Source organism: Coffea arabica, chromosome 8e (genome assembly GCF_036785885.1).
Source record: "Coffea arabica cultivar ET-39 chromosome 8e, Coffea Arabica ET-39 HiFi, whole genome shotgun sequence".
Lineage (NCBI taxonomy): Eukaryota > Viridiplantae > Streptophyta > Magnoliopsida > Gentianales > Rubiaceae > Coffea > Coffea arabica.
The window spans coordinates 46,072,770-46,098,010 of record NC_092324.1 but is presented as its reverse complement, the minus strand read 5'-3'; the positions used below and the strand labels follow the sequence as shown (position 1 = coordinate 46,098,010).

The 25,241-nt window shown below is 34.1% G+C and overlaps 3 protein-coding genes across 3 annotated transcripts; all 3 read right to left on the bottom strand.

Annotated features, from left to right (window-relative positions):
• Window positions 1-170: 170 nt before the first annotated feature.
• Window positions 171-5,393, bottom strand: LOC113703585 (carotenoid cleavage dioxygenase 8 homolog B, chloroplastic-like). The gene is made up of 6 exons (XM_027224992.2): window positions 5,018-5,393; window positions 3,642-4,385; window positions 2,695-2,888; window positions 1,127-1,316; window positions 859-961; window positions 171-613 (listed from the first exon to the last, which is right to left on the bottom strand). The coding sequence occupies exons 1-6, from the start codon at window positions 5,315-5,317 to the stop codon at window positions 468-470; spliced, it is 1,677 nt and encodes a 558-aa protein (XP_027080793.1). The 5' UTR covers window positions 5,318-5,393; the 3' UTR covers window positions 171-467.
• Window positions 5,394-17,570: 12,177 nt separating this feature from the next.
• On the bottom strand, window positions 17,571-20,541 carry LOC113704398 (carotenoid cleavage dioxygenase 8 homolog B, chloroplastic-like). Its single transcript, XM_072060868.1, has 5 exons — window positions 20,356-20,541; window positions 19,947-20,143; window positions 18,293-18,482; window positions 18,033-18,135; window positions 17,571-17,824 (listed from the first exon to the last, which is right to left on the bottom strand). Exons 1-4 carry the CDS (start codon window positions 20,539-20,541, stop codon window positions 18,121-18,123), a joined length of 588 nt encoding a protein of 195 aa, XP_071916969.1. The 3' UTR covers window positions 17,571-17,824; window positions 18,033-18,120.
• LOC140012604 (carotenoid cleavage dioxygenase 8 homolog B, chloroplastic-like) lies at window positions 20,198-23,112 on the bottom strand. Its single transcript, XM_072060867.1, has one exon. It carries the CDS (start codon window positions 21,637-21,639, stop codon window positions 20,758-20,760), a length of 882 nt encoding a protein of 293 aa, XP_071916968.1. The 5' UTR covers window positions 21,640-23,112; the 3' UTR covers window positions 20,198-20,757.
• Window positions 23,113-25,241: the final 2,129 nt, after the last annotated feature.

Here is a 25,241-nt window from a genome sequence, read left to right as displayed (position 1 = left end):
ATAATTCCTATATTAATATTGATGTATTCTGATTTTGTTTCTAACAAAAAGACATAAACAAATAAATTTCTCTCCCTCACATTTTCATTTTTTCACCAGTTACACGGTATTAGTAAAAACTTTTAGCAGTTGGAGTTTCGGAAATTTGCCGTTCTTCACTGTGAATAATATATCACAATAGATCTTCAACTTCATTACCAAAAACACAGATTTACAAGGAATATCATCGCCTCAGTGTTCAGTTAACAAGAACACAAAAGCACTATACTGATAACTAACCACATTGCTTCACCATATATATATATATATATATATATATATATATAGAGATGAACAAAATTGCTTATTGATGGCTAGTTTATGATGCCCAAAGATATCAAATCACCATAAACATGGTGGTGTTTCTTGATTAGTTCAGTGTATAATTCTGATGGATGTCTGTCAAATATCATCTTCTTTTCTCTGTTTTACTTCTTTGGAACCCAGCAGCCATGTAGCCCATATGGAAGACCATAGGGGAATTTTGCTCTGGCAATTTCTTCAAACGTTGTTCCATCCAATACTAAAGCATATCCGTCCCCATTTTTGTCACTGATCATTGAGATCACAGCTCCTGTATACAAATGGTAATATGATTCAGTCCCAAAGCCAAATGTACGTACGGTGTTTTTTCTTTAATTGTTTTTCTGAGATTGCGTAGTTGGTGGGAATGGATGATGAAGAACAGGCCAAAAACAAATTAGTGCTACAATTAATTGACTTTAGTTCGGCTGGATTATATTATTATCATTATTATTATTATTATTATTATTATTATTATTATATAAAGCAATGGGAAGAGGCCTAATCAAACCATACCATCATCTTCCCTTGTTGCACCTGGTCGAGCCACAAACAATGGTTCAGAGGGCACGGAGCCCTCATCATGCCAATTCTTTGCCTTCTTTTCAAATAAGTCAATCTGCAATAACACAGCAATATTTTAACAGTCAATTGGAGTTTGCTTTTCGCAATCCGAAAGTAGCTCTTTTGGATCTATTCTCCCTCCCAAATTAAATGGCTACAAAAATTATGAACCAAAAAAAAAAAGAATTGGCCCTTAAAGGATCAATAGTATAGTACGTACCTTAGTGAGTGTATTTGGGAAGTTACAAGGCCTTTGAGCTCCACAGGCGTAGGCATATCTGTACTTCTTTCCTAAATAAGCAGGATTTATGCTACACATATCCATGCCTTTCCCATGTTCATCAGGGTTCAATGCTGCCTCTAATTTCCCATATCGGCTGCCATCCAACGGTATTATGAATCGGCCAACCCTGTTAATATCATTCATACACTTCTGTCAAATTTTGTTTTTTTTTTTTAATTTCCTCCACATCAAGAATCAGTTTACAAGTCAATGACCCCTTGATTTGCGGCCAAAATGTGTTCTTGGATTCAAGCCTAGGCAAATAATCTGAAAATGATGTGTAACTGGATTACACCATTGTTATGAAAGCAAAGAAGGTTCTTGTAAGTCAAAGTGATGAATGGGTGAACTAGCTAGCTAGAAAGAGACGTGCATGCACTATCCGAGGCCAAAAAAACAAGCAGACGAAAAGCAGATTTGACGAAATATGGGCAGCCGAAAGCCGGCGCTTTGATGTTATAATGCGATGTGTTGACCATGCATGCAAAAGGGTTCTTATATCTATCGTTTTCTTCATCAACTTTCACTAGGTTAGGATTCCTTGATGAGGCTTTCACTTCTTGTCAAGTCAGATATATATATATATATATATATATATATGGCCATGGGTAACTATTTTCCAAATTGTTCCCACGATGTTTGGCCACATATATATGACACATATGAGAAAGACGATGATTCTTAAAGTCCATGCATCTGCATGCAGAGCCGACTGTTGAAGAAACTCGATTTTATTTTCCCTTCTGAAGATAGAGTTCTTCAGAAGGGAAAATGAGTTAGACAATCATAATCACTAATTTATTAAAACGTTTGTTCTTTTGTGATTTTGGACGGGAAAGTTTGACATGAATCATAATTATCATAAAGAAAATCTTGATAACGGTTAGACTAACTCGGTTGGTGATAATGACAAAGAATTTATTACATAACCTAGAAAATGACAGGCTAATTATCAACTGACAATGAACCAATTCAAGATTTGCAAGGAAACAGGCCTGCGTAATTATGCCATTTGATCAAGACAAATTAATATCCTATTTGTGGAAATGTTACTAACCAAAAATTTGTATACCTATTTAAAGTTGGATTAATTAACTTTCTATATATTAACAGTGTATACACTATTTTCATTAGATGCATGATAACTAATCTGAAAATTTTCAATTTTCTATACTAATTTCAACTATAATGGTAGTGTACATAGGACCAGTGACGGAGCCAGGATTTTTTTTTGGGGGGGCCAAAATTGAAATTCCATTCAAAGATGACTAATTCATATATATATATATATATATATATATATATATATATATCAACTCTCATAATATAAACTAAAATTGAAAAAATTTAGGGGGACCAATTTTATTTTACACACATATTTACATATTATGAATTAAAATTCTCAAAACTTAGGGGGGGCCATGGCCCCCCTCTGCCCCCCCTTGGCTCCGTCATTGCATAGGACTAACTCTAAAAAATTTGATGTATATATAAGAGCAAGGTACCTTGCATCTGGAAGGACATCTTCGCCATTGAATGATCTAAGATGCTGTAACCTCAGCTTTTCAAGAATTGTTGTATCAGCATTATGCTCACAACAATCAGCAATCACTGCCTTAATCCTTCCATCTTCGTCTGTCTCTTCATATGCATTGATGAAGTGGAATGTGACAAATAGGGGAACTTCTACGCTTGCCACCTTAGCAACACAAACAATAGCAGATCATGATCAAGGGAACAAAATTGGACCAGAAAATGATGGCAGCATACATCGTATTCATACTGGACAAGAGTAGACATGTTATCAAGATTCAGAACATCGAGCATATAAAAATTCGATGTAGGATTCTCTTGTGATTTCCTGTAAAAACAAAGTTAAACCGGCTTCTTCTTGGTTAATTTAATGTCTCTAGGATTGATGTCATCCATACCCTCCTCTTGTTTGTAGTTAAATAAATGCATCCATATATGATATGATAATAGATTATAGTTAAATCAGATTAACAGTGTGTAGGGAGTGAATGAGGCAAGCAAACTTAGATTAACATTATTTTATACGAGTACCTTTTTTTGTTTTTTAAGATTTCTTATCAAACAAGGTTAAAATTTATATCCAAACTTGTTTTACTACTCAACCAAAAGTCGTAAAAAATGTAGGGAACCAAGTCAAATCCAAGTCGAGCAGATCCTTAAACCATTTGGAAATGATTATCAATTAGTCTACTTTACGAGTTGGGCTTGTCAAATAAAGAAAAGCTAAAACCAATAGTTTTGATTAGTTAGCGACTCAACTTCAAGCAAGTTCACGAAATACTAGAATTAGCAGTCCAGTTTTGTATAGCATAAATTTGTAATTATCTCTATGTATGTATGCGGTGTTCGAATTGCTTCGTGACAATGAGAGAGAGAGAGAGAGAGAGAGAGAGAGAGAGAGAGAGAGAGAGGGACGTACTAATTTGCCACTGGCTTTACAAACGACATGGATAAACCCTTTGGACTTAGGGTGCCACTCAAACTTGTATAGTGGAGTGGGCTCAGCCCTGAGTAGGTTTTGTGCACAGTATCGCAGCGGCATCTCCGGTACAATCACATAGTGTTCGGTCACAGGGAAAGAATGGACCCAACCAGGCGCTGGTCCTCCTCGGCAATCCACCCTTCCAATATATTTCCTCTCGTTTGTCCCTGGTTCCATCCTCACAACAGTATATCCAGGGTTGATCAGATCAGGCAACAAAGATATAAATTCCTCATCTGTCACAATTGGATGAGCCGAATGAATCAGCCCCCCAAAGTTATCATCGTACTCGAACTTCCCAATCGTTTCTAAAGTCGCAGGATCGACCACGATCGACCCTTTGATGGTCTCCGTAAGGCAAACGACACGGCCATCGCCGAGCTTAACGACGCCGGTGTTGGCATTGTCAGTCAATGAGGCACCGGAGAATAACTTAGCCATGTCTCCAATGTAGGACAGGAAATTATCAGGTTTAGGTACCTCGGAAAATTCTCGGTAACAAAGTTTGTTGTTCTTCTTTGCTGCCTTGTATGCCTCGGACTCAAGCTGTCGGTGTCCCATGATTAGACGGCCATTTTCGAAGTGCAGTCGAACAAGGGTGGCGTAACCATCGAACAAGTGTCGGAAATTGTACTCACCTAAGTGCCACAAACCTGGGCCATTCCTTAGATATGTTCCATTCTACCAAAAAAAACAAAAAAAAAAAGACATCGGCCACTGGTTGATAAATGCGTCACAGGAAATAAATAAATCTGGTAGTGGGAATAAGGCTTTATGTTAGGAAATTGATTTGATTTGAAACAGATGCTATGATCATCATGCAAGCCTTACCAGTTACCAACCAACATGCACTATCTCACAAGACAAGTTCTTTCAAAAAATTATATAATCAGAATCAATTCAATTATCAGTAGAATGAGGTAATCATTGATGCAGCCGGATCAATATTCCCTGCACAATAAAAAAAAATTAGAACACCTCAGGACATCTCATGTGTAATCATATCTGATTGTATTGGGGACCGGTATGAAAAAATATTGGTGGTCTCCATTTTCATTCTCTGGGATATGATCCCACCAGAACAAAATATTTACGTGCAACATGACAACACTGCGACAAACAATTATCTTATATTTAGCTTCCATGCGTTGGATACCGATGTGCAAAGCATCACAATAATCAAAGTTAGAATATTCTTCATTAGATAAATCAAAATCGTACAGTTTTCGCTAGATGTTGGGATGATCAAATTTTTTTAAAAAAAAAAAGGAAGAAGGAGAGGGGCTTCTCTAATGGAATATAGTTTGACTTACCAGCCAGAGTGGTATTTCACCTTCAACCTCAAGCTCTCCTTCCCACCTCTCCTGCTGGATGCTGGTCCATGCTCTGAGCTTGCATTCGTTTTCGACAGTTTTCGTCGTTGTGGGAGGTGGAGCCGGTGGAGCCACCACTGGAAGTTTGCTAGCAACGTTGGCAATAGTCAAGTCCCTTTTCTTGCAGTTAACCTTCCCAAAAACGGAACGATCATTTTTAGGGCCGTCAAATTTTTCGAGAAGGGTCATGTACGTCGGACTGCCCCAAGTGCTGGTGGCAGAAAATGCTAAAGAAGCCATTGGAAGTTTTACGTATTTTGGAATATAAAGTCTAAAGGAAACTATATATGTGTAGCCAAGCTGGAGTGAGCTGGAGAATGGAGGCTTCAGGTGGGCTGTATTTATAGGACCAAGAAATATGCAAGTCGTAATTGGTTTTTAGTCCCTAACAAAGGCAAATTCCCCCCATGATCCGTAACCCCACAAGAAATATTGAAAATGTTGAAAAAGGGAAAAATGGTGCATTCAAATGTTGGTATCTTGATTGGTGGAATTCCTTCTCACTTGAAGACAGGTTACAAATAGTTATGCCTACTTGCAAACAGAAATATACAAATCCTACCAGCTGGGAATCAGTGGAAATCAAAGTTGAGTTGACACGTAAACCCAAGTTGTCTGTTTTGTACTAATGAATCTGATTAGCTTAAGAAAAAGGTATGTGAATCTGATTAGATGGGGTAAAACCACTAAGCTGTTGGGATTGGGGTAGGATATCAATATGCTAGCTACATGCTGATAATATGCTTACGTTACCTTTTCAGTTCAACCTATTTAAAGATCAGTTTTTGAACAGAGAAATGAGCATGGGAGAAAGGTCAGTGCAAAAGGTGTTTTTATTTTGTTGCTTCCGAAGTTAAGTAAATATGCTAAAGAAAAGCAAACTTGGTAAACTTAATACTTACCTGGAAAACCTTTTGGGGAGAATAAAAATGTAGAGAAGTTAGAAGAACAGTAATTTAATAGAGGAACACAATTTTATGGCGGTGGAGTACACTCTAAAAATAGTTGGAGTTTTGGATGACCATCCTAAATAGCTTTTTGGATACCCCTTCTCGATGAAATTCGAGCAAACTTGATGTACATATATAATTCAACAAGGTAAATTTATTTTGGGGTTCTTTCCGAAACTAACTAATGTAAGGTAAGAGGGTGAAACCCTTCTACATAGAATTCCAGAGACTTGGCTTCTAGATAGAATTTCCTCTTCGAAATGTGCATCATGCTTTTGAGGCAGGGGTGATGCATGTACAAAATTGAACAAGGTAAATTTATTTAGGGTTCTATCCACAACCACCTAATGTAAGGTAAGAGGACAATTCAATTGGTTTCTAGATGAAATCTTCTAGATATAATCTTTAGAGACCTGGTTTCCAGATAGACTTTCCTCTTAGAATGTGTGTCATACTTTTGAGCGGAAGAATGAAGAACTCGAAATTTTTTTTTCTGTTTTCTTATCTTAGCACTTTCTAATGTTTTTCTTGGTTTTTTTTTTCTTGACTACAATCCCTCACCATCCTAATTAGGGATAAGGAATGGGACAATTGTATGCTCGTTTCAAGCATGAAAAGATTTACTTAGGCCGAATGTTCTATACTCCAAGGCATACACACACTCTGATAATTGTTGGAGCAATTTCATTTTTTTAACAAAATTAGCATTTCATTAAAAGAGCAAACAAGGGAAAACCCACAAGTACAACAAAGCTGCATATACAACCAATTTCATAAATAATACCAAGCAAATTACAATGTAAAGCAAACGAATATAAAGACAAACTAAACAACAAAATTAACTGAAAATTTGCTGATTTAAGTCCCAACCTATTATACTCAACTCTCAATTCCTCTTGCTTCTTTCAACTTTTCTACAATTCACTAGTGAGGATTTGACATCACTAACCACTCTTTGAAACACATCAGAACAAGGCCCCTTTTACCTTTTGAAAACTTACTAGGTTCCAGCAATTTTATGTCCTTGAGGTTTTCTATTGTTAAAAGGGTTTTTCTAACGGGTATTCAGCGAACACTCATTAAAACACTTAAATTATCATGTAAATATACACATTGACACATCTATCTCACATTTGTTGCACTCCCAGAGTTATAACTTTTTTTTTCCAATAAACTACATTTTTCTAAAAAACTAACACGTGAACTTCCTCTTATCGAGTGTCCAATAGACACACATTAACTAAACTATTGTTAGCAATATGTAACTCTTTGATAATTAAAATTCTAGGAACTGATTAGGGCGATGTCATATTTCAAGTTTGGCAAATTGCAAGAATGCATTTGTAAACAGCTGGATTCTTCCTGTCAAGTCCATTTCATGAGGTAAAGAAGCCAAAAATCACGTCCTAATAACGTGGTTGAGTAGCTGAGAAACCTATACCATTGGAGAGAAGTTGGATACGGAAGCATTTAAACTCGTCCTTTTCATTTGGACGAGAAGCTCAATGGACTTCCTCAACATCGCTTTTTAACTCACAGTTTGAATACTTTTAAGAGTAACATCTTCTAACAAAAAAAATGTTCCTTTTATAAATTACAACTCCTTTGTTGTTTGGACTTTGGCATACTAAGAGTATATACATGTCCCTATATTCGGCTAAATTAATAGATTCTCTACTGGGAGAGGAATGGTGAAGATTGGAAAATGTCAATCACGTATATTTTTGCAGGCCACGAACTGATTATTTGTTAGCTATTGTTGTAGTATCAATCTTGGTTCCATAGACATCTCATTTCGAGCTTGATTCTTTGGTTGCTAAGCCCTCTGATTTTGCCACTAAGCAACTGAAGATGAGTCAATAGTTTAGTCTCCGGCCTAAATTTTTTATTATTTTTCCAGTCCAAAGTAAAGAGAGGAGAGTTTGATCTTGATTCTTTTCTCACGAGCATGTCATAGAGCAGTGTAAAGTAAGATTGGATAATTTTTGTTGATGTCCTTCAACTTTTTTCACAAAGTTTTCTAACCTTAAAACATAGAAAAGGTCTTTTTTTTTTTTGTTTCCTTTTCCTTGTAGTATAGGATCTTAATAAGGAAAAGTGATTACCCAAAGAGTCACTGGTTTGACAATTGAACTAACTGAATTGACCCACGAGCTGTAGATATATCACATAGTAATTTCAATACTTAAATGGGTAATCAAATTAATTATTTCTGAAATTACTGTTAGTGCCAATTTTGAACACAACCCTAAAGACACCCGAATTTTCGTTGTTTTCAGTTATTTCTACAAAGTAATGGGGGTTTCTATATTAATTAGTGTACATTTATAACTTATTCCGTCATACTCTTAAATGGAGAGGGAGCCCAACTTCTATAACCTATTAATTAAAGTACCAAAATTACTTATATAATTTTTTTTGATGTATCAAAAGTTTTAAGCTTGAAAACTTTTTTTTTTTTACGCCTTTTAAGCTCGGAAACTGAAGTACTGTATCTAACGTTGTAAATCAAAGGGATGATTTCAGAAACCTCCCCTAAGTTTCTGATAATTTCACTCAACTCCCCTGAAGTTTAAAAAATTACACATACCTCCCTTAATTTGATAGTTTTGTAGCAAAACTTTAGAATAATATTGACTTGGTCAAATTTTTAAATGAATATCCAAAAATATCCTTGTGTAATGAATTTTAATTTACTTTTCTATAGAATTATAAGAATATATAATGTAATTATAAGGAAAAGGTGCCGAATTTTTCATGTCCATACCTACTATTTGATAAATAACTATAATAATAATTTTATCAGTATGATAGGATACTTTTGATGGTATTTTATTATGAATTTAGATTTATAAAATAGAAATAAAATGTTGAAATAATTGATTCAGAGTTTATGAATTTTTTGAGTAGTGGGATTATCATAATTTAGTAGTGATTTTGGACAATTTTTTGATTTATTGTTAATTTTAATACCAAAAAATAGAAAACAAAGATTAGCAAAAAACATCGGATTACGTATAAAGTTAACTCATCAAAAAAATCATTAGTTCGACATTTAGTTACAATAAAAACTATAGATAATAGTGGTAATTTTACAATTTTATTGGCAACAAATTAAAATAAAAAGGAATAAGAAGGAAAAAGAATAAAAAAATAATTTTAAAGTCATTTTAAGTATAAGCATACCAAACAAGGGAATTTTATTAAAACATTTAAGAGTAGTATTGTCATTTTAAATGACAAGGGAGGTATGTGTAATTTTTTAAATTTTAGGGGAGTTCAGTAAAATTATCAGAAACCTCAGGAGAGGTTTTGAAATTATCCCTAAATCAAATGTCGAATAAGGCTAGGCCGACATAAGAACTAGTTAAAATGATTCTGAGCTGATTGCTATCAATCGTTTTTCTTGCCTACTTGACGTCATGATAGGCTCCCCGGATGAGCTTGACCTTGGCTTCTTTAGCTGTTTTGTTGAGTATATGTGCAGCGAAAAAAGTTTTGTCGATCTAATCTTAATTGGAAAAAAAATTAAGCATTGTTTGAATTGCAGTTTTTTAAGAAAATTTTTTTATAAATTTCATGAATATATTTTTCAGTCACTTTTTTATCTCATATATATCAAATTATTATAGTTCATTTTTCAATGACGCTTAAAACAAGGCTTAAGTTGAACTTATTCACAATAATTAGAACGTCACCCGAGCAAGCACTACGAAAAGAGAAATTGCATTAAATATATGCCAACAAAAAATGTTCTAAAACAAATATCCTGTGGCCTAAATGGCCTAAATATCTTGAGGGTCTTGGGTCCCATCAAGATGCATAAACACTTGATTGTGGAGTTGAGTAGGTGTTCAAAGATTATCAATTTCCATCCTAGAGGAAAACAGTGGAGACTTGCCGGGTATTGCCAGGTAAAGAAATAGATTTTTATGTTAAGCTGATTGTAGTTTCTAAATCGCATAAAATTTTTTTGTGATGCTTTCACTACTTTTTAGTAGCATGTTGAATCTCAGTTGTCAAAGGATATTCATGCACTGGCATGATGGAATCAGAGATGGAATTTGGAGGCAAGACTGGTGAAGATGTATGTATTTAAGGTGGTACTCTTATACTTTTAGGGATAATTTCAGAAACCTCCTTCGATGTCTGTGACAATTTCATCCAGTACCCTTGAGATTTTCAATATTACACATACCTCTCTTGGCCCTACAAAATGACCATAATAGTTTTAACATATTAATAATTTTTTATGCAATTAAACAATTCACTTCTAATCTTGTTCATATGAATGAATCACACAATTAGACATTTAATAGAAACAAAAATAAAATTCACTCGTGAAATAATCGATCATGTCCTAGACACAATAATAACATATTAAAAATTAATTTTAACTTTACTTGGAGGATCTGAATATGAATAGAAGAATATGTAAATTGGGTTTAAAAAAGATAGGTTCGTATTGATACTTCAATATATAGTTGAGGGATAGGATGTTATATTGATGCGGTAATTAAAATTTTTTGAATTTAACAATACAAATTTTTTAAATTTCGATTGAGGTTTTAGAATGTAGGAATTGGTAGTGGTAATGGTCATGGTCATGGTCATGGTGATAATAGTACTAATTTGAAATGTGGTAATATGAAAAGGGTTAAAATAGTAGAGATGAGTGTTGAAAATGAGTTTGAAATTTTGTGCATGTTCCATAGTTTGTGAATAATTTTGTAAGAAGATAAAATGAACTTCACAATTTCATGAGGGCATTTTGGGTTATTCATTTAAAATTTTGACCATTAAATAATTTTTGTTACAGAAACGGTAAACTCGAGGGAGGTATATGTAATTTTTCAAACCTCAAGGGAACTAGGTGATATTGTTAAAAACCTCAAGAGAGGTTTCTGAAATTATCCCATATCTTTATAAGAAACTTGAGGGCAAAGTCTAATAGTTATAATGATATAAGTGAACATTTTAATGTTTTAAGAAGATAGAAAAGGATATTTTAAATCTTGGGGTTGGACAAATACTAATTTCTATAACGATATATATATATATATATATATATATATATATATATATATGAAATGTTTAAGAGTTTTTAAGGGATGTAAAAGAATTTTTGTGGTCTTCTAGGGGTGGTAGCCCCTCCCCGCCTCCCTTACAATCCAAGTGTACTAATGTAAGATATAAATACTTTTGGAAAACAATATAACGATGCAACCTACTTTATATACGTCCATCATAAATGTAGTAAAATTGAGAAACACCTGCAGAAATGGAGGAGGAACATACAAAAGAAAATAGTGGGTTTCCACAGCCATCCAAAAGAAAATCTATGCATCCTGCAAATTTCAAATTTTATTCGCAAAAACTCCTGAGGAAGTATATCATCCATTGCTCGCCATAGGGGTCATATGGAGATTTTGGCTCTATAGGGTACTTTCCATGTACCCTTAGCTTCCAATATTGTGGAATGTTCCTAAGGGAATGAGCACACAGCATTCGGAATATAGTAGCAAGTGTCTACAAAATTATCTACTAACTTCTTGTCATCATATAATTGATCAATAATTTCTTTCTTTTTTCAATTTCTGCACCAAAATCACTGAATAGAAGAACATTCATGAGGATATCTGGAAAGGAAGAAGGGGTGTTTCCTGTGGCCCATTTCAAGCTCAAGGCGATGGGGACACCATTTTCATTCTTTTGGTAGTCCACACCCTTTGGGAAAGTGGTTTCTCAAGAACTCCCTCTTGATTCATCAACGTTGCTGCAATCAGCAAACATTTTAATGTCCGCAAAACAAATCTATATGGGTCCTCGTGTCTGCCACCCGGCATCCTTTCATGCCAAAGCTTCACGAGTCTACTAGTATTTACTTATAGTTTACTTCATGGGGAATAAAATTTCTTTTCTTTGTGCAGAGTTGTGGTGGAAAATGACAGACCTTAATTACGCACTTGGAACTCTTAATTATTACTATTCCTGAATTGATGGGAATCTTTCAAATGTTGAATTGACGTCAGACACTGTGCTCGGCCATGCACACGACAAGAAATGCCCAGTCTATCGTGGATCGGCAGCTCTCCAATCACATAAGTTGGTTTAGGACTCACATTGGATCATACTTGTGGATCCACGGTTCTGGTTTAATATTTTAGCTCGGTTTATTATTTTTGGATCCGAGGCTGTGGTTGCAGAGAAGAGAAGGTTCACATTGTCAATATAAATTTGTTTAATTGATAAGAACGGATCATTTTTCTTGCAAAATATTATGCATTCAAATTTTGTTACTAATTAAGGTTTCTTTTGATGAATAATCTGTAAATCTCTCGACAAGTAACTTATGATAGTGAAAACGTATCATGATTTGAAATGGTGACCAAAGTTTTTTTTGTTTAAAACAAAAGAAAGGAAAAAAAAAAAGCAAAGATTGGTTCATGACCGGAATTGGCTGAAATCAATCCTGGTTGTTGCATTCAAATTTGAAAAACACAAAATTTGCTTTCAAAATTTACCATCCAGACCTTGGTAAAATTAGCTCGACTGCTCGAGCTGACCCTTCCACTCTTGATTTGTCTACGTTTGGTCTCAATTTTTTCAAGTTGAGAATATAGTTTAGATACTAAAATTCATGAATGAATTTAACATAAGAAATTCCAAAAGAACTGCATCCATATAGTCAATATTCACCTTCATGTTCTTGTTTATAATCCAAATAGAACGGACTCAAACTTCTAAAAAATTACATCGTTATCTTATTTGTAAGCACTCCCCCCCCCCCCTCTCTTAAACATATCAATTTTTTGTTGTTTTTTCCATTTTCATAAATAAGTAATTTCAGATGAATAATAGGATTTACTGATAGGATACCAATAATTGAGAGATGAAAATGTGATCATATTTGGATAAAGAAGTATTATTGGCTTTAATAATAGGATTTTCTCACATTCCCTACTAAAAAAAATAATAACAAACCATATTTGAGTATTACTAGATGGTTCGAAATTGATTACACTTACACAAGGTCAATTAACTGCATTCAGTGCCCTAATTTTATTGGGTAGAAAAGAAGGCAGCGGTACAGCTGAAACTGATGGGAGCCCTACATTCTCTTTTCCTATTCTTTTTTTGAGGGTTAAGTCGAGCCCTACATGTGTAATGGCTAAAGTGATTAACTTATAAAATAACTCATGAATTATGATCCACTAAACCTAAAATGCCTTGAAAGATGTGTCCTATCTGGCTTGCAATTGGAGGATTATACATATTTAAGATTGTTGAAGTGCCTGTTGTAATTGCTTCTGTCCCTTCATGCCTTCTTTGATTCCCACAAACATCAACCAAAGAGTCATGGGCTGACCTAATGTGGCAGACAAAATTAGGGTTTCCCAATGGCAACACTAAAACTCAGAGAGAGAGGGAGAGATTAATTTGGCCTGTCAACTAACTTAGAATTCACTAATGGGAGGCCCCATTTACACATGAACCATCATTTGGAATTTGGGGCTAATGCTGACTCGTACTCACGTGTCAGGTTGGTAATTTATCTGATAACCTCCCTTGGTGTAAAAGAATATTTGACGATTGATTGATTTACTTGCACTAAGCTTTTCTTTCTCTCTGTTCAATTTTTATTATGTGCTTTATCATTTCAAGCTTATCAAAGTCAAAATCAATACATCAGAAGTGGGAAGCGAATCAAAAATGTGGAATGTCTCAAGGGCTTTAGTTTGTGAAAATCGAGATACGGATTAGACCTCATGTGTACGTCCAGTCCACTGAACTTTGATTACCATTTCTTTGGCTTTGAAAGAGAGAATCTGAGGGTGAAAAATGAAACGTAATTCAATACAAAATATTACCATTCAATGAATCCAATTCTTTCAAATGTAAAATTCAACTTTAATTCATTAATTAACTGATTTAGGCCTATATTAGAATTTTTGGAGTTGGGATTTTCAAATTTAAGAGATGACACAAATTAAGTACAAAAGAGTTCAGCAAGCAACCAAAAAAGCCAATGTTGACATTTGATCTAAGTGTTGTTTGATGACACAAGTTAGCTTCTAGAAAACCATAACTTACCATCAGGAAAAACAAAGTAGGAAACAACTAAACTTGGAACAAAAAAGTATGAGATATTTCATCCAAATATAAAATGGGAAAAACTTTCTCAAAATGGATGTGAGAAAGCATAATCTTTAACGCATATTCTAGCCTGTACTTTCTGTCAGAAATGTAAGACATCTTAACTCCAAAATAGGTGATATACTCGGTGCTACAATTAAATAGTATGTACGTCTTTTTTTTTTTGGTCATATTAGACAAAGTATAATAGAGTCCGAATATTCCTCTAATTGTCATAACTTAGTTTTGTAAGCATATGATTGTACTTTCTCTTTTCCGCTGCATGCTCCTTGCGGCCGTGTGGTTTCTGTATTGGACCTCGTGACAATTGACATTGATGTGCATATTTGAAAATATGAGATGATGTAATTATATTATTCTTTCTGTAAACATCAACTTAGACTTCTACATGTTCTAGAGCTTGTTCTTTATCCATAGACCATGATTGCTTGCTCTTAATAATTTTTTTTTTCTTGACCATTTACAAAGCATTCCATAACTTCACCTTTCCTTTTGTCATATTGTGCATAGGGCCTTGTGAAATTGTGGGATCATTAAAAGGCATTCATAGTCTATACCAATATTTAATCCGGTGGACTAATCCAACACTGCCATTTATTGTTGTTTGGACGACCAAATCTTGGGGCTTTCGAAATTAAAGGAATTGTTTTCTGTATTCGTTTGATTGATTTCACTGCACACTCATAGCCTTCATAGGGATTCTAATTTACACTCTCGAGTTATTTATTGCACACCACCTATTAAACCTATTGTATGGTGTCAATTGACTTCATGTTTCATTTCTTTAACTTTGATCAGCTATCAGAATTACATTGAAATGATGCAATAGCATAAAGTGGTAATTTGTCATGACAATGGTAAGACAAAGAACGAATTTCTTAAAAAAGTAAAATCGTGCTGTATGATTTTTAACAACGTATTAATGAAATTTAAATTTTATCAAAACAAAAGTACGAATTCCTAATCACTACCATAAATTTTTTTTTTTTTTTTAAAAAAAAGGGTTAAAACGTGATTTGTCCTCTTCCTACCAAAGAAACTTGAAAAAAAGAACCAGGAAAAGAAAAAAGGAAGAGAATTGTAAGGCGTCAAAAAAATATCAAAATTTTTTTTTGAGTTTTGATGAATTCACCTTTTGTCAATTCAATGGAAGGCTCCAAGCCTTACAATGGAAAGATTTTATAATCATGTGACTAATGGTCTTATTAGTTAAACTAGGTTTTGGGGCAATTAACTTGGCCTTAGCTGTGGCCATGATTACTTCTGTGTTTGGATGGAAAGAAAAGCAAAAAGTTTGGAAAGAAAAAGCAAAATGTCCTTCACTTTACAAGTTTTAAAAGAAATGGAAAGAAAAGAGATGGGAGGATTCTTTATACATTATACTTGTCTAGTTCCTTTCTTCTTCTTTTTTTCTTAGAATAATCCCTAAGAGGAGAGCAATGGAGACAGACAACATGAGTGCTCTCAATCAATAATGTATTACTATCATTATTGTCTACCCAACAAATCATCATGATTCCAAATTTAATGGTACATCAAACATGTCAAAGACCCATATCCTTATTTTATTTGCTAAAACTTTCCAACAACTCGAAAGAAAGTTGTAATCATTTTCTTCTCCTCTCTCTCCTAAGTTTCCTCAAGGAAAAATTTTCCCCCACCTAAACTCTCAAACATGGCCCTACACATCGGCCCAAGAATGAAGTATAAATCCAATTAGAGTTTGTCTAGGTGTAAATTCTAATTCCCACTTAGAGATCATTTATGGGCCCAAGATTCACCCTGGCCGAGTCCCGTTACGTCTAAACGAGTTGGGTCACCAAGTCCATGTTAAATGGAGAGTAACCAAGTGACCGCGAGGTAGACTCTTGAATCCTGTTCTTCCTCCAGCCTGTTGGTAAAGTTTGGAGTCTCCTAAGGAACACATACAAGGGAAAAAAAAATTCAAAGTTCAATTTGGACTTTTTGGTGGAATGATCTAGGATTAGGTTTCTTTTCATTGAATTAGAAAGAACTTCTCTCTATTACGTCATGATAAATTTAACTTGAAAATTATTTTAAAGATCAACAATGTTCATGATATATCTCATCACTTGCATTAATTATATAGAACAAAATTATGTGTGAAATTGACTATGTTTTACCGTCTGAGTAATCATTATAAATTTTGAACCCATTTTTTTATCATTTAATGTTTCATGCAAGTTGAATGTCAAAATATTTTTTTTAAAAAAAAACCATTTTCTAGTATGTTGATATAAAAATCAAAAGAAAAGTAATGACATAATTGGGTGATTTAATAAAAATATACTAATTTAGATATAAATAAATAAAGAGAACAATGGAGAGGATTCCAACTCGGATACTCCTTACAACTGATATTCTACTAGGTTTTTTGCATATTTACTTTTTTTCCCCATTCTCTTTTCCTACTTTGGAGTGGAACTATAGATAATTGATTGCTAAACTAAAAGATGGAAAATGATTCACCGTTTGAGTTCTGATCTCAGAATAACATTTGGTATCAATATTATCACTCTGAAACAAGAAAAAGAAATATTATGTGATATTATACAAGATTTTCTTAGAGTAAATCTTATATACACTGACAGTATATACATTATCATAGTTAAATGCATAATACATATGCAAAATTTGGAATTTCAGAGTTCAAAGCATATATCACCACTCATAAGGGGAAAAAACACAAGGAGAAAAAAAAAAAGAAAAACAAAGGAGTTTGGTATATGTAATTAGATTGACTTTTGAATTTTGAGAGGTTTTAAGACGGCAAAAGCATTGGATTAAGTGTTCCAAATTATGCAGCGTTATCCATGATTTTTGTTTTGAATTCCTATCTATAAATAATTCCTTAACTTTGAAGAATTGAACCACAACGAGTTGGAAAAAAATGCAATACACTATGGATGCTACTTAAAGTAAAAGAAACTAAATGAGTAAAGCATAATTAACTTGAAATTTTAAAATGATAAAAGTAGAAATAAGGAAAAAAAATTTGTTGGGGGGGGGGGGGGGGGAGGAGGTTGCCCCAAACTCCAAAGGAAAGCAATTCATGAGGAACATGTTAATCATAGTCTAATTTTGAGAAAGTTTCAGAGTAAGTCCAAATTTTACAGGTTTCAAACGCATTACTGCACATTCAAATTTTAGTCGACTGCAAGAAAGATTGATCTTAGTGGTAAAGCCACCTTCTTAGTCGCAGATCAGGAAAACCAGACGAAATGGATGCTATACTTTAGATAGTATAGCAGAATGGATCTTCAACTGCATTACTTAAAAACATGGATTTACGTATTACAAGTTTACAACCAATGTTTCGGGCGATCCCTCAGAGTTCAGCTGACGAGAAGACAAAAGCACTATGATGACAACTAACCACAATATTGATTCATATAATACATGGATGAACAAATTCCTTATTGATGGCTAGTAATAATACTAAAGATACTCCATTAAACTGCAACATGACTATTTCACTTCTTTGGCACCCAGCAGCCATGGAATCCATATGGAAGACCATAAGGGAATTTTGCTCTAGCAATTTCTTCAAATGTTGTTCCATCCAACACTAAAGCATAACCATCCCCATTTTTGTCACTGATAATTGAGATCACAACTCCTATATACAAATTGTAATATGATTTAGTCCCGAAGCCAAATTCGGAAGGGTTGTTTTTTTTTTTTTTAACGTCTTATTTTAGATTGGAGGGTTGGTGGAATGGACAATGAGCAACAGGCACAAAATCAAATTAGTGCTACAACTTAACTTTAGCTGTATTATATTTATTATGTGTAAAGCAACGGGAAGAGGCTTAATCAAAACATACCATCGTCTTCCCTTGTGGCACCAGGTCGAGCCACAAAGAAGGGTTCGGAGGGCACGGAGCCCTCATCACACCAGTTCTTTGCCTTCTTTTAAAATAAGTCAATCTGCAGAACAAAAATTTTAAGAGTCAATTGGAGTCAGCTTTTCCAAAATTGGAAAGTAACTCTTTTGGATATATTCTCCCTCCCAAAGAAAAGACAAAAGATATGTACAAAATAGGTAACCACCCTTTTGATGTTGAAGGGATGAAGAGTGCTATACCTTAGTGAGGGTGTTTGGGAAGTTGCAAGGCCTTTGAGCTCCACAGGCATAGGCATATCTGTATTTCTTTCCTAGATAAGCAGGATTTATGCTACACATATCCATGCCTTTCCCATGTTCATCCGGGTCCAATGCTGCCTCGAGTTTCCCATATGGACTACCATCCAACGGTACTATGAATCGCCCCACCCTGTTACTCAATCAAACTCTTTTTCAATTTGTTTCCATCATAGAAATTTAGCAACAAGAAATTTTTTTAAAAAAAAAATACAGTTTTGGTGCTTAATGTTTAGCATGTGTGCCAAACTACTTGCTAATGTTTTGCCGAAAGAATTTTGCCCTCAAATTTTCTGATTTCAGGCATATTTAACACGACTAATGAAAAATTGACTACTAGTTAAAATCAAATTGTCGTTAGTCAAAAGTTTGGACTTATATTTTTGGTCGTTAGTATTTGAAATTTCGATCCATATGGCCCCTTGAATTTGAAACAGTTATAATTAGGGGTTATAAGATGAATAAAATATGAACAAAAATAAATATATGACAAATGTGTTCCAACGTCCCTATATAATTTTATGAAAACACGTTAAATTGGCACAAAATCATTGATTAGCCTAAAGAGCATCTCTTTGTTAAATAAGTTACAATTGGAGAACAATATATGGATAACTGCAAATTAGTGGAAGAAAAAGAAAATTTTAGTTTTGACATTCAAGGTCTTTATAATTAATCCTATACAAATTTTGTAGTGAAAGGCCTCAAATTATTGTAGTTAGGAATATGTTAAAAACTACTAAAAGTAAGTACCAATATGAATTGCTTTTGGAGATTTTGGAAAATTTTTCCTTTCTTTTTTTTTTTTGTCTTTCCTACCTATTAAAATTTAATGTTCTAATACTAAGGTTTAAAGTATTTACTTTAATATAAAGTACATTGATAACTGTTGAATAATTCAAATAATTTTACAAAACATTGTCATCATTTTAATTTGCATGTATCATACTTTCCTTATATATGAAAGGGATAGTTAATTAAGCTATTTAATTATCACTACAAGTGAAAATATGATAGAACTCTTTATAAGATAATTATTAATTGTGCAAAATGACAATTACATATATTATACCGAATCTGAGGCCAACTAGCTCCAAAAAAGAAGGTAAGTGAGAAGTTACTGGCATGAATAAATGACAAAAAAAAAAAGACAAAATAAGTTTAGTTAGCCTTTATACATTTTTTATTATTAGAATTCCTATTACTTGTTTAACACAATTTTGTTTTGACTTGCATCTCAGTTCATCTTAAAACTCATAATATCATCACTTCAAAGTTAGGGGATATAATGATTCAAACTCCGAATATTAAGGATCAAAAGTACAGAGTTAAACTTGTTGACTAATGGTAATTTGATTTTTACCTGATTATCAACTTTCCTTGGTTGTTTTAAATATGCCTAAAATCAAAAGTTTTGGGATCACATTTGTTTAGGTCGAAATGTCGGGGGCATCTTCACCGTTCAAATATTATTTCCTAAAAACAAGCCTGCCTAAATATCCTATTTGATCTAGACAAATTAATATCTTATTTACAGAAGTGTTGTTGACAGAGGACTTCACAACTCTTCAAATATTGATACCTAAGTGCTACGTACCTTGCATCTGGAAGGACAACTTCACCATTGAATGATCTAAGATGCTGTAAATTCATCATTTCAAGAATTGTTGTATCAGCATTAATGTGCTCACAACAATCAACAATGACTGCCTTAATCCTTCCATGTTCATCTGTCTCTTCATACGCATTGATGAAGTGGACAGTCATATATAGTGGAACTTCTACGCTTGCCACCTTTGCAACACAAACAGTATATCATGATCAAGGGAAAATAATTGGACCAAAGAATGATTTGGTATAAACTCGTTAGTGTTAAGTACTGTTGAGTTCAAACCAATTTATGTAATTGTTATCATATTTGATATAAACTCGAACAGTTTTGATGCAATTTTGAAATTTTCGTCAATTTAGTTGAAAGAGCATACACCAAAAATCATAAGAATTACATTTATCAATTTGAATTCGATGAAACTCAAGCTTATGAAGCCTCGTTTCCAAGGGAGACTTGCTAATTTGCCACTGGCTTTACAGACGACGTGGATAAACGCTTTGGAGTCGGGGTGCCACTGAAACTGATAGAGTGGAGTGAGTTCAGCTCTGAATAGGGCTGCAAACGAATCGAGTCGAGACATAATTTCATGGAACTCGAACTCGATCTCGAGTTCGACGAACTGCCAATTTCAAGCTCGAGCTCGAGCTAGAGCTAGAAAAAAATAAAAAATAATTATTTTATTTTTTTAAAAAAAATAAAATAATATTTTTTTCTTAATAAATAATAAAAATATTAAGGATATATATGTAATTTTACTATTAAAATTAAAAAATATAAAATATATATATACTTAAAATTAAAAAATAAAAATATATATACTTAAAATTAAAAAAATAAAAAAAAAATATATATATATATATATATATATATATACTCGAACTCGCGAATCAGCTTGCGAGCTAACGAGCTTAATATTTTGAACTCGAGTTCGAGCTCGATTTCGACTCGAGCCAGCTCGAACTCGACTCGAGCGGCTCGACTCGTTTGCAGCCCTAACCCTAATTAGGTTCTGTGGACAGTATCGCAGTGGCATCTCCGGCACAATCACGTAGCGTTCAGTCACGGAGAAAGAATGGAGCCAACCAGGTGCTGGTCCTCCTCGGCAATCCACCCTCCCAATAAATTTCCTCTCATTTCTGCCTGGTTCCGTCCTCACAACAGTATATCCAGGATTAATCAAATCGGGCAACACAGTTATAAATTCCTCATCCGTCACAATTGGATGAGGGGATTGAATTAACTGCCCAAGACTATCATCGTACTCAAACCTTCCAATGGTCTCCAATGTCGTTGGATCGACCACGATCGACCCGTTAATGGTCTCCGCAAGGCAAATGACACGGTCATCCCCGAGCTTAAAGACGCCGATGTTGGCATTATCCGGCAGCAAAGCACCCGTGAATAGCTTAGCCATGCGTCCAATGTAGGACAGAAAATTATTAGATTCATAAGGTGACTCTGAAAATTCTCGGTGACAAACTTTGTTGGTCTTCTTTGCTGCCTTGTATGCCTCGGACTCAATCTGTCGGTGTCCCATGATTAGACGGCCATTTTCGATGTGCAGTCGAACAAGGGTGGCGTAACCACTGAACAGGTGTCGGAAATTGTAGTCACCTAAGTGCCACAAACCTGGGCCATTCCTTAGGTATGTTCCATTCTGTACCAAATATTTGGACATGATAGGCCACTAATTGATAAATATGTCACAAGAAATAACAAATGCGGTACTGGGAATAAAGCTAGAAAACTGATTTGGTCTATTGGCGATTTAGTGCTGCTAATACTCCCAATAAAAAGCATCATTTCACGCCACTAATTTGGTGCTTGGCATATCTCAAGAATCTTTTTCTAAGTTTAGTCTTGGATTTATTTATGCTGAAAAGATTCGATAGTTTCTAATTTCTTTTCTTAGCTCTATTTTGTTTTGTTAAGCAATTGAGTTTCCTTTTAACCCAAAGACTCGATTTATAAGACCAATTTATTGGTGAATGAGAGAAAATTTACCATCTCTATTGTTTCATCTTTTCCTGGTGTGTAATTATTACACTTGCATGTTGTGTGCATGATCTATACTTCCATTAGTTTTTCTTAGCAGTGCCAAAAAGCTGGACTCAAAGGTGAAGAATCAGAGAGTTTAGGGTACAATGCATGCAAAATTAAAGTTTATGGTGTAAAGTAAAAATTGGGTACAAGATATGAGTGTAAAGTGAAAATCAGATATAAGTTAGGGGTGCCAAGTGAAATTAGTTCTTTTAATCATGTGCAATTGCTATACTAGTGCATTTTGAAATGCTCCTAAATTTGTTAGTTTTGCTAATAGTACTAATAATTTGGCACGAATGGGACAGACTTAAGAGTTTAGGGTATAATTTATTTGAAATTAAAGTTTAGGGACCAAAATAAGAATTACATGCAACAATGTAAGAATTGGATGCAAGCTAAGAGTGCAAAATGGAATTGGTCCTTTTAACGACATGCAATTGCTATACTCATGCGTTTTGTGCTCGCTTCTTAATTCTATTAATTTTGTTTATAATGCTAACGATTGGACTCTAATTAGACGAATATAAGAGTTTAGGGTAAAATATATCAAAAATTAAAATTTATTGTGGAAAGTAATTATATGATCCAATTTAGAGGATGTAAAGCGGAATTAGTCCTGAAATAAACAAAAAGGCAACTCAAATGGAATATAGTTTGGCTTGCCAGCCAGAGTGGTATTTCTCCTTCGACCTCGAGCTCTCCTTCCCACCTCTCCTGCTGGATACTAGTCCACGCTTTAAGCTTTCGTTCATTGTCGACCGTATCAATCATCGTCGTCACTGTTGGAGCCAGCGAAGCAGCCGCTGGAAGTTTGCTAGCGACGTTGGCAACAGTCAAGTCCCATTTTTGGCAGTTAACCTTCCCAAAGATGGAGTGATCATTTTTAAGGTGGTCAAATTTTTCGAAAAGGGCCATGTGTGTTGTTGGACTACTACCAATTCTGGTGGCGGAAAATGCAAAAGAAGCCATATGTTTTACGGAAAATAAAGTCTCAATGAAACTATATACTTGAGCCAAGACTGAAGTAGTGAACTGGAAATTGAAGGCTTTACTTGGGAGATATTTTTAGGGCCAAGAAATTAATGTGCAAGACCTTGCTTTTAAGTCCTCAAGAAGGCCATAGCCCCCTCCAATCAGTAACCCCACAAGAAATAATGAAAATGTTGAAAAGAAAAGAATGGTGCATTTAATTGCTGGTATCTTTTTGGTAGAATTCCTTCTCACTTGAAGACAAGTTACAATCAATCATGCCTACTTTTTTTTGGCTAAATCTCAAGGCTCGATCCGTAGTTTGGTCAAATCTTAGAGGAGGTAAATATAATTAACCCAAAATCAAAGTACCCTTCTCTTTAGAAGCTTTGAAAGAAATGAAAAGAAAAGAGATGAGAGGATTTTTTATACTTTAAACTTGCCAAGTTTCTTTCTTATTATTATTTTTTTAAAAAAAAAAAAAATAATCCCTAAGTGGAGAGCAATGGAGACAAAATGAGTGCTTTCAATCATTATATTAAGTTATCCTCAATGGCTACCCAACAAATCATCATGATTCGAAATTTGATGGTATATTATACATAGAGGTGGCAATTTGGATTGAAATCCATTTATCCATCCATATAATCCATAATTAAATGGATTTGGATTATCCATTTATAGTGTTGGTTTTAAATGGTTCATCAAAGTAAAACCATTAAATTAAATGGATTTATATGGATTATCCACATAAACCATATATATCCATTTACTTAAAACTAAATAAAAGAAATGGACTTTCAGTCCCCATTAATCCCCCAAATCAAAGGTTTGTTTATCTTTCTTCATTCTTCCTTGTCCATACGCGTACATATTCAAAATTATCAACATCGCTCCTCCAACTTGAAAGATGTTCTCGGCTACATTTTTTCATTTCCTGTCATGTGTTTTCTAGTGGTGGTTCAACGTGGGCAACATTTCACTTTTGTGAGTTCCTTGCAGAGGCCGTAGCCTACGAAAATCACAGGGCAATCCTCATATTCGACAGTCATGGAAGAGTTAACTCTAGCGCAACAGATTTACCGTTGCTCCTGTGTTGGAACAAAAATGTTGCAACGTTGATTCGTAAATGATCACGCAAGGGAACAGAAATCAACATTGCTGTTTTACAAATATCACGTCGTGGAATTGCAGAGCTCTTATATAGTATTAATTAGTACTTTTGTTTATCAAGAAAAAGAAAACGAAACACTAGTAGTACTTGTGTTCATGGAGTTCAAACTTGAGTTTGAACAGCTCGAACTGCTTCACGAATTTAGTTTCAGCCTAACATGTGAAGTTTGAAAGTTCGTCGAATTTAATCGAATTTCATACACACACGCACACGTGTATATATATATATATATATATATATATATATATATTATTTATTAGTATAAAATGTCTATTATATCCCTTGTTTAAAATAAAATTATATAAAATATAAATTATATGACCTCCCTCCTTTGATTATGATGTGATTCAGTCCCCATTAATCCCCCATTAATTACCATATGGTTATTTGTACAACAATCTTCATGGTTAGTTCCAATTATTTTTGTAATTTATTGATTTTTGTCATTTTCAACACCTAAAATTTACAAGTACATAAAAAAGTATCTTCATATTACAAGAAATGGTAATACAAAAAAAAGTAATCAAAATATTTAAATGGATTATAAATGGATAATTGGTTTTTATTTAATCCATTTAGATCCATCCATTTAGATCCATTTAATAAATGGATCTAAATGGATTGGATAAATTTAATCCACCATCCATTAAGTCAAAACCAATTATGAACCATTTATCCATATTGCCACCTCTAATTATACATGTGTCAAGGACACATATTTTATTTGCTAATACTTTCAAACAACTCGAAAGAAATTTGTAATCATTTTCTCCTCCTCTTTCTCCTGTTTCTCTCCTGCAGATCGGCCCAAGAATGAAGTGACCAAAAAGGAGATAAATCCAATTGAAGTTTGCGTAGGGTAAAGTCTAACCGCGACTAAGAGGTTGTTGATTGGCCCAACACTCATCCTTACTGAGTCCCGTTACGTCTAAGCGTGTTGGGCGTCAAGCCCATGTTACATGGCGCCTTTTGACTCTAGTACCCTTTCCTCCCTTCCCTTTGTAAATTGTATAGTTTAAATAAATTCTTCCGATGAACACACAAAGTAAAACCAAAAAAAGAAAAAAAAAATCAAACCAATCCAAGGTTTGTTT